Below are 18,402 nucleotides of genomic sequence, written 5' to 3' on the forward strand. Positions count from 1 at the left end.
ATAACAAATAAATAAGTTTTTCAAACTTACAAATGCATCAGCATCAGTGGCATTGATATCAGCTACAAAACTTCCAACAGGGAGGTTCTCCGGAATGTTCACATTTAATGAAGTACTATGGAGGAAGGACGGGTCTCTTTCATTTCTCTCCACACTCACACGAACAGTTGCTGTATCCTCCAAGGGTGGGATACCATTATCTTGAACCTTGATTCTTACCTATAAATATTATATATATTTGGAAATTAAATAAACCATATTCAAACTGTAAACACAAAGCATTTGGAGTTTTTTCTTGCATTACTTTTAAAGTAAATCCCCTTAATTGTTAACATAATTCTGTAAATTAATTCTGGCATCTACTGCTTTCATTTTTCTTAAAACTTTACTTTAATAGAATTAGCAATGTGTCTTATTCAAAGAAATCAGCATAGCTAACTTATTGATAAACAGGTTTCATTAGAATCAACTTATCACAAATAATCTTGAAACATTTTGTAAAGAATCTGATTTTCAAGGTTAACATCAATCAATATATTTAATGGCTTAAAAACTCAAGTCTAAGGAACATTTACAGTGAGTTATTAGGTAACATCAACACAATAACACAACTAGGTAATTCCAGTATCCAACTGCATCGTAGGTTAGTTAATGTTCAATTGTAGCCTATCAAATTGGCTTTGTGGTTTGGTTACTTAGCAGTTCGTTTATATGAGATTATTATCTTGACATATTTTGAAGATGAGATTCTAGCTGGAAAACAGAGTAGTCCTAACTTTGACTTACGGTAAAGGTGAGAGCAGTGCTTTCAGTGAGATTACGAGTGGTTCTCACCACACCATTATTTGGGTCTACAGCAAAATACAACAGTGCAGAATCATCCCCAATCAGGCTAAAGTTGAGGCGATTAAACGGGTCCTGTAACAAATTCACATTTAAATCTCATAACAAATGTCAAAAGGTGCAAGACAATACATTAAAACAACATCAGGATAAATTTCTATTATTCATTATCAGAGGGAACCATCCAGTATTTACTATCACAGAGAACAACCCAGTATTCACTATCACAGAGAACCACCCAGTATTTACTATCACAGAGAACAACCCAGTATTCACTATCACAGAGAACCACCCAGTATTTACTATCACAGAGAAAAACCCAGTATTTACTATCACAGAGAACAACCCAGTATTCACTATCACAGAGAACCACCCAGTATTTACTATCACAGAGAACCACCCAGTATTTACTATCACAGAGGACCACCCAGTATTCACTATCACAGAGAACCACCCAGTATTTACTATCACAGAGAACAACCCAGTATTCACTACCACAGAGAACCACCCAGTATTTACTATAACAGAGAAAAACCCAGTATTCACTATCACAGAGAACCACCCAGTATTTACTATCACAGAGAACAACCCAGTATTTACTATCACAGAGAACCACCCAGTATTTACTATCACAGAAAAAAAACCAGTATTTACTATCACAGAGAACCACCCAGTATTTACTATCACAGAGAAAAACCCAGTATTCACTATCACAGAGAACCACCCAGTATTTACTATCACAGAGAAAAACCCAGTATTTACTATCACAGAGAACAACCCAGTATTTACTATCAGAGAACCACCCAGTATTTACTATCACAGAGAAAAACCCAGTATTTACTATCACAGAGAACCACCAAGTATTTACTATCACAGAGAACAACACAGTATTTACTATCACAGAGAACAACCCAGTATTCACTATCACAGAGAACCACCCAGTATTCACTACCACAGAGAACAACCCAGTATTTACTATCACAGAGAACAACCCAGTATTCACTATCACAGAGAACCACCCAGTATTTACTATCACAGAGAACAACCCAGTATTCACTATCACAGAGAACCACCCAGTATTTACTATCACAGAGAAAAACCCAGTATTTACTATCACAGAGAACAACCCAGTATTCACTATCACAGAGAACCACCCAGTATTTACTATCACAGAGAACCACCCAGTATTTACTATCACAGAGGACCACCCAGTATTCACTATCACAGAGAACCACCCAGTATTTACTATCACAGAGAACAACCCAGTATTCACTACCACAGAGAACCACCCAGTATTTACTATAACAGAGAAAAACCCAGTATTCACTATCACAGAGAACCACCCAGCATTTACTATCACAGAGAACAACCCAGTATTTACTATCACAGAGAACCACCCAGTATTTACTATCACAGAAAAAAAACCAGTATTTACTATCACAGAGAACCACCCAGTATTTACTATCACAGAGAAAAACCCAGTATTCACTATCACAGAGAACCACCCAGTATTTACTATCACAGAGAAAAACCCAGTATTTACTATCACAGAGAACAACCCAGTATTTACTATCACAGAGAACCACCCAGTATTTACTATCACAGAGAAAAACCCAGTATTTACTATCACAGAGAACCACCAAGTATTTACTATCACAGAGAACAACACAGTATTTACTATCACAGAGAACAACCCAGTATTCACTATCACAGAGAACCACCCAGTATTCACTACCACAGAGAACAACCCAGTATTTACTATCACAGAGGACCACCCAGTATTTACTATCACAGAGAACAACCCAGTATTTACTATCACAGAGAACAACCCAGTATTCACTACCACAGAGAACAACCCAGTATTCACTATCACTGAGAACAACCCAGTATTCACTACCACAGAGAACCACCCAGTATTTACTATCACAGAGAACAACCCAGTATTCACTATCACAGAGAACAACCCAGTATTTACTATCACAGAGAACAACCCAGTATTCACTATTACTGAGAACAACCCAGTATTCACTACCACAGAGAACAACCCAGTATTTACTATCACAGAGAACAACCCAGTATTTACTTTCACAGAGAACAACCCAGTATTCACTACCACAGAGAACAACCCAGTATTCACTATCACAGAGGACCACCCAGTATTCACTATTACTGAGAACAACCCAGTATTCACTACCACAGAGAACAACCCAGTATTTACTATCACAGAGAACAACCCAGTATTCACTATCACAGAGAACAACCCAGTATTTACTTTCACAGAGAACAACCCAGTATTCACTACCACAGAGAACAACCCAGTATTCACTATCACAGAGGACCACCCAGTATTCACTATCACAGAGAACCACCCAGTATTCACTATCACAGAGAACAACCTAGTATTCACTATCACAGAGAACAACCTAGTATTCACTATCACAGAGAACAATACAGTATCCAATATCACAAATAATGGTCTTTAAACCTTAGATACATGATGAATGACAAACTGGAGTTTTATTGAAGTAAAGAGAAGTTCTCAAACCTTGGGATATATACTAATTTGAAATGAAGAAATCAGTTTTCACTGCAATGAAAATGAGGGCAAATTTTATATTAAGATGTAATAATACTATAAATCAATACAAGAATTGAAATATAAACAATATCATTAAAAATAATAGCATGGACTTACTATGGTGTCTCTGTTTATTACTACTGGTCTATAAACGAAAGTGTTTGGCGGGTCAAACTGGCCAAGGGTTTCAGAGTAAGGTTTCTGGTCGAAGAGAGGCTGAGTGTTTCTCACTACATTAATCTCAACTGTAGCAGGAATGAGTGCTGTCTGTGATGTGCTCCCCATGTCACGTGCATTCACTTGGAACTAAAAAAAAAACATAATATGTTACTTCAAAATTTTCTGAAATTGTATGCACCATCTGTTACTGAGAAAATCTTAAGAACAAGCACATCTGTAACTGAGAAAATCTTTTGAACAAAAGAGCCCTGTTTTTGTTTTTCTCACCTACACAAAACCCCTACCCTTTCTACTTTTGAATGTATCATTAAAAAACCAATGGTTACCAAAATCAGAGACCATACCATCATCATACTTCTCATTTCACATATTCCAGCATTCTTGCCATACACAAAATAAAAAATTCCCATTCATTTCATCTTTGTCTCATTCACAAGAAACATTTTCATTCTTCTACCATCCACAATAAACACACTCTTTCACCATTACCCCACTCCAAACAACATACACTTTCACCATTTTCCAACTCCCAACAACATACTGTTTCATCCTTACCCCACTCCAAATAACACTGTTTCATCATTACCCCACTCCAAATAACACTGTTTCATCATTACCCTACTCCCAACAACACTCTTTTTCATCATTACCCCACTCCAAATAACACTGTTTCATCATTACCCCACTCCCAACAACACTCTTTTTTATCATTATCCCACTCCAAATAACACTGTTTCATCATTACCCCACTCCCAACAACACTCTTTTTCATCATTACCCCACTCCCAACAACACTCTTTTTCATCATTACCCCACTCCCAACAACACTCTTTCACCATTACACCACTCACCACAAACACCTTCTTTCACATATTCCTACATGAAATTCAATCCAATCCAATATGACATATTTTTGTGCCACTGACCCAAGATGTAAATGACAAAACTCTATCCGCACTCACCTCAGAAATGGAACCCATTCATACCTGAATGCCCCATGTCACAATATTGGCATTAGTCTGTTTCATCATATGATTGTTTTACCACACATCACCCTTTATTGTACTTACAACGAGATTAAAGTCTTCGTTTGAATTTGGGTAGTCTATCATTTGTTTCTTCAACATTACTTGTCCAGTGACAGAGTCGACACTGAAGTAACTGTCAATGTTCGGGTCTGATGTGTCCAAGAAATAGCGTACGTCACCATTAGGGCTCTTTAAAAACAAAAATCAAATCATAAGAATTTCAATGAAATGCATATAACTTGTTTAAAATTTATACATTAACAAGGAAAAGTCAGGTTTCATGACTCAATAAATATCCATCCATTTCATATTAGAAGCCATTTTTAGAGATTTGCATGGTTCATTATTCTTTCCTAACTAACAACTTCAATCTGTATGAACCCTACTGACCATCCACTGCATACTTCATACAAAATGGTGTCAAAACCAAAACAATCCAGAAAGTAGATTTTTAAAGAAAGTTCATAAAATGCGCAAAGCACAGTCTCACATTTCTTAATAAAATTAGTAAGAGCTGCGATTTGACACTTAACATTAACAAAGTGGTTTTAATCAGTTTAATATTTCTTGTTAACAATGTTCATTCAGTTCTCCTAACAATATTATTTTCAGTACATAAGCATTTACTGTATCTATCTGTCGATAAGTGCACACTCTCTGATAAGCGAACTGATATCTTTCAACATTTAAACCAAAATACTCCAGAATGCTAAATTGTATGGTGTGTAATAATCCCATCAGTAAGTTCTTTGTTGGTCACCAACATGAAAAATATTGAACTCTGAAAAATAATCAACACTTACAATGTTGTCAGCATCCGTAGCAGAAACTGATGTGATCGGTATTCCAACATTTTGAATTTCGAGGATCTGTTTTTGGACAAATCTGTTGGAAAAGACTGGTCGGTTAAGGTTCCTGTTCACAACAATTGTGAGGACCTCATCAGCAAATTTTTGTGGAGTGCCTCCATCCAAAATACGTACACGTAGCTATTGAAGTAAAAAAAATATTTTCTGAACTATTCTGTTCACCATCAAAGTTTAAACAAAAAACTTATAGCATTTTTTAAAGTGAAACATAGGTAAGAATGTAAGTAATATTCACTAAGTGAAAGTCACAAGCATATCAAAGCATTTGCAGTGAACATATCAATTCTTTCCAAGTGCACTGCATTACTGATAAAGAAAGTCCTATGGAACGGGAGGAACCTTGTTTACTGTATTGATCCTGGTAAATACTAATTAAATCATTAAGACTTTTTTATATTCATATTAACATACTCATTCTTAAATATTTTGCAGATCTGTGAAGTGAAACTACATATCCTATGGAATTATGATAACAGAACATGTACTTCAGATAAAGACTGTGGGAAATTCAAACTGGTATCAATGAAAGATGTAAAAAAAGATTGATATAAATAAAACATTCTTTGCTTCTTGATGATTAAAAGTTGTATTTGATCATGTGATGGAAACTCTGATATTTTTTCAATGATGAAAAATATACTCTTTCTACTCCATGTGATTCTACTTCAAGTAATCAATTTTTTCACCTTACTCGATGAATGTATCAATATTCAATAATACAAACAAAGAAATGCTATTACAAGACATTGACATTTCTTGAGATATTTGCTATTTAAAAAAGTGAAGGTAAGAATAATAAAATGTAATAATTTGATCTTGAACACTTAAAAAAAATGACATACAATGTTGGTGAAGGTTTTAAGATACAGGAAAAGTATTGAGCAATTAGACATACCAAGTATACAGCTATGCATAAGGTACCATTGTATACGTTAATATATAAAGTAATATAGTTGTGAAATTAAAGGAACTTACCAAGTAGACATTGGTTGTGTCAGTGTCAATGGAGTTTGACACTATCACTTGTCCAGATGGGCTCAAAACATTGAAATACGAAGGGGCAGCACTGTCACCAAGGACACGATATTCAATTTGGTTAAATGGTGACTGGAATAGAAAACATATGTATTATAAGAAGAACTTAAACAACTTGACATATCAAACAGGCAATGTCTAAATTAAATACCAGAAGACATCAACTAAAAACAAGGTGAGGTCTCAACTTAATTGTGATAAGCTCCAATTAAACAGTATGGGGTTATCTTGCTAAAAACAGTGGGGGCTATTTTCAATCTAAGCAGTATGAGGTATTCTTGCTAAAAACAGTGGGGGCCACTCTCACACTATGCAGTATGAGGTATTCTTGCTAAAACAGTGTGGGCCACTCTCACAATAAACAGTATGAGGTATTCTTGCCATAAACAGTGGGGGCTATTCTCACAATAAACAGTATGAGGTATTCTTGCCATAAACAGTGGGGGCTATTCTCACAATAAACAGTATGAGGTATTCTTGCCAAAAACAGTGTGGGCTATTCTCATAATAAGCAGTATGAGGTATTCTCGCCATAAACAGTGTGGAGCTATTCTCAATCTAAAGAGTATGAGGTATTCTCGCCATAAACAGTGTGGAGCTATTCTCAATCTAAAGAGTATGAGGTATTCTCGCCAAAAACAGTGTGGAGCTATTCTCAATCTAAAGAGTATGAGGTATTTTCACCAGTGTTTTTTTAGATTTGTATTCTTGTAAGCTTCAAATAATGATTTCAGTGTTTATATCAATATCTACAGGTTTGTCAAGCCTGAAATGTTACATTTATGGTGCCAACACGCTGGCTTATACACTTAAACAAACAGGCCCCATGCCAGATAAGTAAACAAACAAAGAGTTCTGAAGTCATTGTTCTTTACTACAACTACTCACTGCAGTACTTACATTAGTATCGTTATCTCTGGATCCAATGGTGTACACTACCGTGGAGGTTGTCACATTCTGATTAACACTGATAACATTGGGGAGATCGATGAATTCTGGAGTGTACTTGTTACGAACTACATTGACAACCAAGGTTCCTTCAACACTTGATGAACGTGTTGGTGTACCTTTGTCATATGCAAGCATCTTAATCTGTAATTCATTCAAATCACAGTTAGCAACAGACTGAATACAAAGATTTATCAATAATAAGTCCGATTGATTACTGATTGATAATGAATAGTCATTGAATATTTGGGTTTGATACCAAGTAATACCTGATTCAAATTGATATTGATTGATGGTTGAATATTGCTTAAATATTTGGATTTAAAACTAAACAACACCTGATTCAAATGAATATTGATTGAATATTTCATTGGAAACTTGAGAGTAAGCTGCAACACCAAGTATTAACACTTTAATGGATACGAAGATTAGCCAGTGCGCTAATAAGTATAATGTACTCACTGTATATTGTTCCACAGTGCCTAGGATGAGACTCGAGCGCAGGAAAACCTGTCCATTGGCATCAACTCTGAATATATCGGTGTTGGTGGTGAACTCATAGGTGACCTCGTTATGAGGGGCCTGTAAAGATGGACAGGTAAAATGAACTAAACTGACAAGTCATCAATGCTCTGTGTATATCCATTCTACATGCATTCCACAGACATGGAAGCATCCTATATAAACTTTAGTAAACTTTACCCCCTCCTCATAGGGAAATTTGAGACCCTGGGGCTATGAAATTCACAATTTTGGTAAAGCATCTTAAGTTGCTTCCATTCATGAAGAGTTCTTGATTCTACCATATCTGGGTCTCCAGAAGAAGATTTTTGAAATCAGAGTCAATTTGACCTCTTTTGGCCCCACCTATCAGCTCCTATTGGGTGGGGACTGTATAATTCACAATTTTGGTTCGTGTTAGGCCAGGAAAGGTTTCTGCAAAATTTCATTGAAATTTGATCAGGGGTTTTTGAGAAGTTGAAAATATTGAGTTATTTATAGACGCATGATGCAGGATGAAGGTGATTGCAAATAAAACTGGTCCGAAATAATCAGCATAACAAAACTGATAGGAATACATCATTTGTTAAAAAAAAAAAAAAAACAACTGCAAAGCACATCTTATTCTTATCAAGATATAAAGTTGAGTTAATTGACTCTGCACCTTTAACAGTTAGGATTTATACCTACCTTTTCATCACTATCCGTAGCAGACACGGTGGAGAAAGGCACAGACACAGGCTGAGTCTCTAAGATGGTGAATTCGTAGTAGTTTGGACTTTGCGTATTTACCCAAACAGGAGTATTCAAGTTCCTGTTCACATTGACAATGTATACATCGGTGATTTCACAGGGTGGGGTTCCACCGTCCCTGGCCAGTACTCTCAGCTTAACAAAAGTTAACAATGAGTCAGAACTAAATACACACTACATGATTATATTTACTTCTTAAATCTTTTGTTTTGACAAATCAATTAAGTTGCTATTTAAAGAAAACACATTACCAGGTGGTTATTGATACATAAAAAATTGCCAAAAAACACCTTCCATTTTTTTTTTCATTAATATTGTAAGCTTCAATATTGTTTGCAATTTTTGTAAATAAAACAAAATAAAATAAATATTTCACGACAACAGGAGAAATATTGATTCTTTGTCTACGTACCTGATAGACAATTCCATTATCATTGTATAAGTTGACATTGGTTGTTACTGCTCCAGATACTTCATTAATGGCAAAGAAAGAGGTAGCTGGAGCATCACCGATCAGTCTGTATTCGATACGACTAAACTCTGCAGACTGTGCAATAGAAAATTCAACGTAACTTTTCAGAGGATTTAATCTTGTTTTGATGAATTTATAGAGTGAAGAGACAAGTTTAATCATCTATTTTCAAAATAAATAAAAAAATTCTATGTTTCAAAACTTAGTGTTTTTCTTGTTTTTATTGATTTTGTGCAAACCTAGTGCATGCCTTAGTTATTTATTTACAATTTGACTGTAAGTAAGGCTTTTCTGACCTTATTAACTTTGTAAACAATTTTGATATTGACAGATCAATGTTAATTTGTTCAAGTTCACCGACAAATGCAAAAACTTGGCCTTATGTAGTTTCAATAAGTTCAATTTGATTAAGAATGAATTATATGTACAATTTTTTTCATTGATAGTGTTTGGTTAGGAGTACAATATAACTGTCAACACTGTATAGTGACTTCATTACCTCGCGAACTACATGTACCAGGTAAGTTTACTCACTGAGTCTGCATCTGTCGCATTCACATCCAAAATTATCTGTGCTGCCCGACTCTGAGAAATGTCTACAGATTTCTGTGTATTCTGAAAAACTGGACAATTCTCATTTCTAATAACATTAACCCGAACCGTGGCTGAAGCAAGACTGGATAACGGTGGTACTCCCTGGTCCTGAGCCATCACAGTCAACTGAAAACAAAATATCATTTAATTCAATGTTCACAATGATGATGTAAGGGGAAAATACTTTATCAAAAGAAAAGATATGCATTTTTCACTTAAAGTTACAATGAAATTCCTTAATCAGAGACATAAATCAAACTGTAAGATATCACTGAACTTACCCAACAATAATCCCAGGTTTGATAATAAGCATATCTATATCTACTTGTAGTGATAACTAATGCCCTACGAGTTCATTGCAGGACAAATTCAGTTAGAATATAAAGCAGTCACAGTGTATTACAATTAGTACACCAACTTGAAAGCGAACTCATATCCAAATATTTTGATAATTGTGTGCAAATTTATTTACTAAATTTCATGCATCATATTTTTCAAACTGGCTGTAGTCAAAATAATAAATAATCACAGTCAAGAAAATAGCTCCGCAAACGCGGGCAATACTCCTCAGCCTTATTATCAAGCTGGGTGCAGGGCTGAGATTGTGAAGAACCTCAATAGGCTGTGTAGGTCCATAGACCCAACATGCCCAGCGAAAATGGTGATCGCCAGTGATGTCGTTCTAGAGATAATGAGCAGAATGCAAATTCAAAATGGCGGACGTAGCCACCATATTGGATATCGGGCCACGACAAAAAACAATAGGGTTGTGTAGGTCCATAGACCCAATATGCCCAGTGAAAATGGTGATCGCCGGTAATGTCGTTCTTGAGATAATGAGCAGAATGCAATTGTGGACAGACGGCAGGACAGACTGACGGACAAACAGACGGATGCCGTGCATGATCGCAATACCTCACACCCTTTCGGGCTGTGGGATAAAAACAAAAAACTTGATACTAATACGTACAATGTAAATGCTGGTGTCAGCAGTGTCATCAATGAGCGATCGTTGGATCGTGATCTGACCCTGCGAATTGATCTGGAAGTACTGTTGGGCTAGGCTGGAGGATGTGATCGTGTAAGTCAGCTGGTTATGTGGTGCCTGTAATGAGAGATCATCAGTAATCTAATCATTTGCCATAAACATTCTCAAAATATTTCCTTGAAGTGAGGTATTAGGTGGCTCTGACTATAGGGGTGAAATATTGATGGAAAACACTTAGGTTTATGCAGCATCCCTTCTATTTGTCATCTTGAAGATTTATATTACAGTCTACGTCATTTCCCAAGACTGCTTACATTGCTTACATTTGTAATAATAAAAAGAAAAGAAAAAAAATCACAGCTAGAACTATTGATCCTATTTGTAACAATTGCACATTATTTCTGCAATAATTCAAGACATTTTATGATAGTCTAGCTCAGTCTTCAAGTGGCATTTGATTTTTTTTCACATATGAACCAAAATAAAGTATAGAGAGGTAGTAACAACACTTGGGCTAGTTTTCAAATACATGAAAAATCCAACAAAACTCACTTTCTGAGAATTTCTCGAAGGCAACCCTTGAACTACATATCATAAATAATGTATTGCAATATATCACACTTCACTATTTGCTAACCTTGCTATCGCTGTCAGTAGCGTTAACAGTTTCCACTATGTTACCATAAGGATGAGTTTCAAGAATGGTCACTTCATAGCTGGTGGATGCAAAAACTGGGTTACGGAGGTTCCGTCTAACGTTGATAAGAAGAGTGCTTTGTGCGAACTTAGCAGGTGACCCTCCATCCTCAGCAACAATACGAAGCTGTTAAAAAAAAAATTCCATTCATCTCAGAAAAACTTAGTGACCTTAAGAGATTTGGGAGGTCTATGTCATGTAAAATATGTCTGCCTGATGTAAAATAAATTCTCCAATGCCATCAATTGAACATATAATTGTAAAATGTTATATATTTGTACTACTTTGTCTAATTAACCAATTAACCAGACTTTGCTTCCGAGATATTTCTTAGGCCTGTTTGAAGTATTCAGGAGTATTTTTAATGCCAACCTAATGACCCTACATTATAAATTTCATATCTATAATCCTTGTATAATTATAAAAAAAAACACATACATCATTGCTATGATAAGCAAAGAGAGATTTGTTAAGAGCACAAAAACACTGGTTACCCTGTAGGATGTTTCCTGTGTATTAAGGATCTGTTGTCTCACTGTGACCACACCAGTGGAAGAATCGATGGAGAAGTACTGTGGCCCTGTGTCATCTCCAATCAGTGTATAGGTAATTGTATTGAATGGAGCCTGAAATGATAAAAGTCAAAATGGAGACTGATAGAACTAATCAAATGCACAATGTGATTATCAGAGTAGTTCGTGATCTGGAATCACTGGATAAAGATTTTAGCAAAATAGTAATCACTTACAACAAAATCTGCATCTGATGCGTCCACATCATACACCACATCGCCAGCATTGATGCTCTCACTGATTCCAGGAGTTATTTCAAAGGGTAAGTTATCAAAGACTGGCGGGTTCTGGTTACGATCCACATCTATTGTTACCAGAACACTACTATCAAAGGATGGGGTACCTTGGTCTTTAGCTTGAACAGTCATCTGTCAATAGAAAAAATATTGATAAGTCAATCAATGAAAATGGCAGATCACCTTTTCCTTGTTTCCATTTCTGAAAAATTTCCAAAGCCATGATTTGGAGAGAAAACCAAAATGAAAATAACCAGAAGAATTGAAATCAGCTGCAAATATAATACAACTAAATGTAAGTTAATGAAATTTAACAATTCATCATTAAAGGTGTGAAAATTTATGACTGAAATATGTTAAATTTCTCAAATCAAAATCTCTTTAAACACAGTATTTTAAAAGTAAACATTTTATTATTTCACAAGATATTCATTAAAAAGCCAAATGTCAATTGAAATATTTGATTACCTCAAACTTGTTGATAGTCTGGCAACTTGAGGTAAGGAGTGATTGACGGAGGGCGATATCGCCAGTCACAGAGTTGATAAAGAAACATTGTTGGTCCTCTGGTCCAGCTGTTATACTGTACTCCACCACATTGTTTGGGGCCTGTTACACAAAGCAGTCAACATCTATGTTTGTATATTAAATTCGTGGCCAGGCTGTCGTTAATAATGACATCAAAGTTTTTAATTCACAATTTCAAGAATCTCAGGGGAAGATAAATGTACCGGAGACATTTTGTCAAGTATCCATTTTTCAGACAAACCATCATTAAGACCATAAGCAATGTTTAGCTTCAATCTCTACAAGTTATGTCATGTCACAAAGTATGATCAAAATGACCAATCAGAAAAAGGTAAATCGGCCAATTTTGTTAATCACTTTGACCAACTAAATCAGTTTAGTTTGTTAAAGTAACATGTCTTTACCTACTGATCAATCTTAATTTCTGATAAGCCTTTTAAAACATTTTCTAGCCGTATAATAACATTCGCAGGTCCATTCTGATTTATTTCCATTTTACATATGAAATGTTGACCAACCACTTGTTCAACGTAAATTACAAACAAAAGTGGTGCAGTACAAAGTATACTGTAAAATGATCGATTCTGAAGTAGATTTCATTTTCTATGATTTCATGAATACTCTCAATCCACAAAGTCATATGTCTAAAAACTGTTTACATTAAATATAATAAGATATATTGAGGTATACCACTGTATTTATCTGGGGAACCAGGAGTCCACTAAACAGTTTTTTTTTAATCATGAAAATCAATCCATATGAAAATATATGATTTTACAGAAACCAAAGATATACAAAAGCTTACATCAATATGTATGGTAAAACTGGATCAATTTTTGTTAAAGTTTCATGGACTTACCAAAAGATCTTGATCTGGAGCATACACACGCAATATGGTTTCACCTAGAACATTTGTTTCCTTAATCCTGCGATAGTATGATGTTTCATTGAACAAAGGACGTTGGAAGTTGTTCCGTACAGCAACTCTTGCCAAAGTTGTATTGGTACGAGGTGGTTGACCCTGATCGGATACTTGGATGCGTAACTATGGAAGCAATGATAAATATTAAATCTAACATCAGCAACAGAAACTTATATCAACAATAAAATTTTCATTCTTAATACATATACATACATTATCTCTTCATGATATTTTTTTCGCACATGGAATTTTGCTTTCACTTTGCAAATGAAAGTCATCACTTCGGAAAAAATAAGTTCAAGAATAAACTGCAAATTTCGGAAACTATGCATTAGAAAACTTCTATTGCAAACTGGACACATTAACGGGCCCAGATAATTCCCCAAAACTGAAATTATTTTTGTGAACCCACTTACATTGAACTCAGTGGAGCTGGTTGAAGTCAGTACAGACTTTACTGTTACTTGGCCACTGCTCTCTCCAATGTCGAAGAAAGATGGTGCATCGTCATCCCCAAGGATAGAGTACTTCAGTGTGTAGTATGGGGATGCAAGCTGTTAACAATAACACAGTCATTTTTGTATAAACCTCACATTGTAGCTTGCTTAACCATTTCTTAAAATCATGTGGCATTTCAAAAATATATCAAAATGTGGTTATTTTGTAATTTCTTTGTTTTTTGGGGAGTTTTTTGTTGCTGTTAAATGGGAAAAAAAACACCTAACAAAAACCTACAAAAAAAAACTAAAAAAACAAAAAAAAAAAAACCAACAAAATAAAAAATGGAAAAAAAAAAAGAAATGAAAATGAAAGAAATTAACATTTTAAACTCAGCTGGTAAATGTTTCCCGTTTTGACTTACCGGTGGTTTAACGGAGTCGCTGTCTGCTCCAGTCACTGTGAACAACAGATCGCCCACCTGCACACTTTGTTGTAAATCAGCCACATATGAATCAGAAGTGAAGTAGGGAGTAAAGTCATTACGCAGGATGTTGATGGTGAGAGTCAAGGTATTTTGACCAACAAAGCCACCTCCATCAGTCACAGTGACAACAGCCTGAATATCCAAACATAAAGGTCAGCCAACTTTATACTATAAAATTACCAAATTTTTTCAAAAGCTCAAATTTTGTAGTTCTTCAATCAATTATTATAAATGGGCGCTTAACTTTGTGCAAAAAAACTACTCACAAAGTCAACTCATACAAAAATTCCTGTCAAATTCTTCAGGTATTCATGAGCCTATAAATTTGTGGTTTGGGGGCTACTACAAGTCATCACAAACAATACAGAATTAATCCCCTTGTGGTTTCACCTTGATTTAAGCACAACAAAGAAGGTGGCCAATTGTCAGAAAACTCCAACCTGTCAGAGAAGTTATAGTATTTCATAACAGTGTGATTTTGTTTAAAAAAAAACTCTTTCAAAAAATGCTGCTTGAGCTCAAACAAGAATTTTATCAAAAAAAAAGTTTTGGCAACATTGACCTTGACCCTACATCTCTTACACTCAAATTCATTTAAGATATTATAATATATTTTATAATATTTTGTAAGTGTGTGAAGTTTAATTAGAATCCCTTAAGGAAAGATGTTGCTGACAAGGATGAATATTATATAGCTGTGGGGAGGGGGAATTCTATGCAAAGGGATTTTATCACTGGTTCTGTTTGATGCTTTAATTCAATGATGTAATCAAATATTGTCAATAAATGAACTTTTCTGTTTTAATTTTGCATGTTAGATGGAATGAGATCATAAAGAGGTAAGTAAAGGGATTCACAGATCCTACTTACAGTAAAAGTGTCTTTAGGTTGATCAACAAGGGAACTCTTCACATACAGGTTATCACCTGGTTCATTAACAGCAAAGTAAGTGTTGATGTCAGCATCTCCAGCCAGAATGAAGGACATCTCATTGTATGGGGACTGGAGTATAAAAGAAAGTCCTATTGTCAATACTCTGATCAAGAATATCATGAGTAACTCCACAAAATAAAATAATTAAAACCAAATATGATTACCTTGATGACTTTGACCTTTATTAAAATAATTACTAAAAAGTATTTCTTAGGATGATTATTTGGATCCAACAAAACGATACACAGCCGGCCATTTGTCAGCCTTAATTATGTGCTTACATTTGAAAATATAATTCACATACAGAAAAAATGAGGCACACAATTGACCGAGTTGCGGGATGAGTGCAATGTTATATATCGTTCTCAAAACAACGTTTCAGCCAATGAGAGGCTATCGTGCTCAAAACATCATCTCAAAAATGAGAGGCAAAGGCTGCCATCTTGGATTTTCCACGCCAGACTTTTGAAAATGACCGAGTTCCAAAGCACGGAAAATCAAGAAAAATGTCCGGAAGGAATCCATAATACGAGGTGCACATCTTCAACATATATATAAACATCCTACAAAGTTCCAAGCTTCTACGTCAAAACATCTAGGAGTTGATTCTACAAAACTGGTACCCCTTTTCCCCGCCCACCCGACATTCACCATACTATAACCCGCATTTGCACCATGTGCATCCCGGCCAACAAAAATAATTGTTCCTTTATCATTGAATTTTTCAAATAAGTAGATTACTTCATATGGAACAAATGAAACCTTCCTCAAGTCTCATTTGAAATTGGAAAAAAAAATTGATAATTCAATACTGCACAAACATGATTGTTATGTCAATATATAAAAAAAAAACTTGAAAACAGGCTTTTTGAAATAACTTTTCAATGTTTGTTCTCAATACAATGATAATTTCAACTCTTTAGACAACCTTGTGATATCATATATGAAAATGTGAAACTCACCTGTTCGTCTGTGTCCAATGCTGGGAAATTGTAGATGTTAACTCCCAGGGACTGACTCTCCAAAATAGTAATAGTGGCATCAAATGTGGTAAACCTTGGAATGATCAGATTCCGTGTGATGGTAACTGAAACCGTACAGATGGTGTACTGCTGTGGGAAACCTCCATCTACAGCCTGTACCTGGACCTGTAATGCACACAAATTAAGGTACAATAAAAACACAAAGCCGTTATCTGAAGCATTTCACAACTACTAATTATGACACACGTATGTTCCTTTTCATTATGATTAATTACTAATTAGATTTTTCAAAATAGCTATCCCATGTAATACTTAAATGATTACACAAGTACTTACAATGTGATCAGTACAAAGCCTAGATCTTTTAAATTTTGTACGGACTCTAGTTCCTAAATTATTGGCACAAACTCCTTATTCCAATACTATTGGTAAAAACCAAAAAGAGTTTGTTTTGTGAGTTTATTTGTATAGTATTCATGATATATACAAAGGTATAAAATGATGCTGGTACCTTATACTCATTCAAGGTGGCAGCTGATAGTGGTAATCTTGCACTGATCAACCCATCGGAGTTGATCTGGAACAATGTCTGTGCATCCAAGTCACCAACTATGCTATATGTTATAGTATTGAATTGAACCTAGAAAACAAAGAACAACAGAATCAAACAACTGTTTACAAAAAGGAGAATCCTTCAAAATGACAAAGTAATCTTTCTCAATTGGTAAATTTCTTTCTTTTGGAGGGCTACTTACATTAGTATCTGCATCTGTTACATTGACCCCTGGGAAGACAGTGGCTCCTGCCAGAGTCCTGTAGCTGATGGAGGTTGAATAGGGTTCACCTAGGCAGACAGGGCGGTTTACATTTCTCTGTACTGTAATGGTTACAGTTGCCGTGGTCACTGATTGCAGACTCGGATCTCCTCCATCTCTTGCTGTCACTTGCATCTATAAACAGGAGACAAAGGGATATACTTCTATAGCAAAGTTTATCTTTACTTCCAACACGTTACATTTCTGGGACAAATGTCATCCAGACCTTGTCGATCTTACTATACCATTTCCATCATATAAATTATTATATAAAAATAAAGGAAACAAACTCAAATGTATCAAGACTCAAAATCATTTTATCGAAACTCAGTAATAGATCATGTAGTCAAATCACTTTAAATGCAAGCTACAAACACAGGTCATGAGGTTTGTGCAAAGTAAGAATTATTCTTATAATTTTTTAACTTGCCCAGATATAAAAAAAAGGATAATAAATGTAACAGTTGGAACCAAATCAATAGATTCTAAGATGAAACTAAGGTTAAAATCCAGTGTTCTCTTTAATTCACTTGTTTTGAAAATAATTAACATTCCTTAAGTTAACCAAATATCTTCTGTTTTTATTTTGGATCAGTCTTTACTCACAATATAGTTCCTGTTATCTGAACTGTCCAGGTAGAGTGGAGTGCGAACGCTGATGATACCTGAAGATTGGTCTATCTGGAAATAGGTCAGGCTGGTTCCGCTCACTTCAGTCATGTCAAATGTAATAGTGTTAAATGGAGCCTGCAAAAAAAAGTTATAACCTTTTCATCATTTTTTGTTTCTCAGATCCAATTTAAATAAAAAAAGTTTATCACTAATTCATTATTATGTCACATTGATGTTTTACATAAACTTTAGGAATAAAAATTTATCACAATATCATATCAATAAAATTTTCACAACATTTCTACATCAATTCATATTATAAAATACATTTTAACAAACATGATTTAAGAACAACTTCATCATTCTTCAGTGAGAAACTCTGCTACTATA

General features: G+C 35.0%; 1 protein-coding gene across 1 annotated transcript in view; it reads right to left on the reverse strand.

Annotated features, from left to right (window-relative positions):
- LOC132560117 (protocadherin Fat 4-like) overlaps positions 1 to 18,402 on the reverse strand; it is a gene marked incomplete at its 5' end in the record, with an annotated part of 96,468 nt that overhangs the window by 60,187 nt on the left and 17,879 nt on the right. Inside the window, 24 exons of the mRNA XM_060224762.1 lie at positions 31 to 219; positions 787 to 918; positions 3,539 to 3,727; positions 4,672 to 4,818; positions 5,433 to 5,618; positions 6,474 to 6,605; positions 7,434 to 7,625; positions 7,944 to 8,063; positions 8,673 to 8,870; positions 9,148 to 9,282; positions 9,742 to 9,927; positions 10,772 to 10,906; positions 11,427 to 11,612; positions 11,981 to 12,112; positions 12,235 to 12,426; positions 12,763 to 12,903; positions 13,682 to 13,867; positions 14,161 to 14,298; positions 14,607 to 14,801; positions 15,540 to 15,671; positions 16,565 to 16,750; positions 17,097 to 17,225; positions 17,341 to 17,535; positions 18,007 to 18,147. Coding sequence (XP_060080745.1) covers positions 31 to 219; positions 787 to 918; positions 3,539 to 3,727; positions 4,672 to 4,818; positions 5,433 to 5,618; positions 6,474 to 6,605; positions 7,434 to 7,625; positions 7,944 to 8,063; positions 8,673 to 8,870; positions 9,148 to 9,282; positions 9,742 to 9,927; positions 10,772 to 10,906; positions 11,427 to 11,612; positions 11,981 to 12,112; positions 12,235 to 12,426; positions 12,763 to 12,903; positions 13,682 to 13,867; positions 14,161 to 14,298; positions 14,607 to 14,801; positions 15,540 to 15,671; positions 16,565 to 16,750; positions 17,097 to 17,225; positions 17,341 to 17,535; positions 18,007 to 18,147 — 3,894 coding nt within the window. The remainder of the gene's footprint in view (positions 1 to 30; positions 220 to 786; positions 919 to 3,538; positions 3,728 to 4,671; positions 4,819 to 5,432; positions 5,619 to 6,473; positions 6,606 to 7,433; positions 7,626 to 7,943; positions 8,064 to 8,672; positions 8,871 to 9,147; positions 9,283 to 9,741; positions 9,928 to 10,771; positions 10,907 to 11,426; positions 11,613 to 11,980; positions 12,113 to 12,234; positions 12,427 to 12,762; positions 12,904 to 13,681; positions 13,868 to 14,160; positions 14,299 to 14,606; positions 14,802 to 15,539; positions 15,672 to 16,564; positions 16,751 to 17,096; positions 17,226 to 17,340; positions 17,536 to 18,006; positions 18,148 to 18,402) is intronic.

Source organism: Ylistrum balloti, unplaced genomic scaffold (genome assembly GCF_031769215.1).
Source record: "Ylistrum balloti isolate Yb309-2 unplaced genomic scaffold, AGI_CSIRO_Ybal_v1 Utg371016, whole genome shotgun sequence".
Taxonomy (NCBI): domain Eukaryota; kingdom Metazoa; phylum Mollusca; class Bivalvia; order Pectinida; family Pectinidae; genus Ylistrum; species Ylistrum balloti.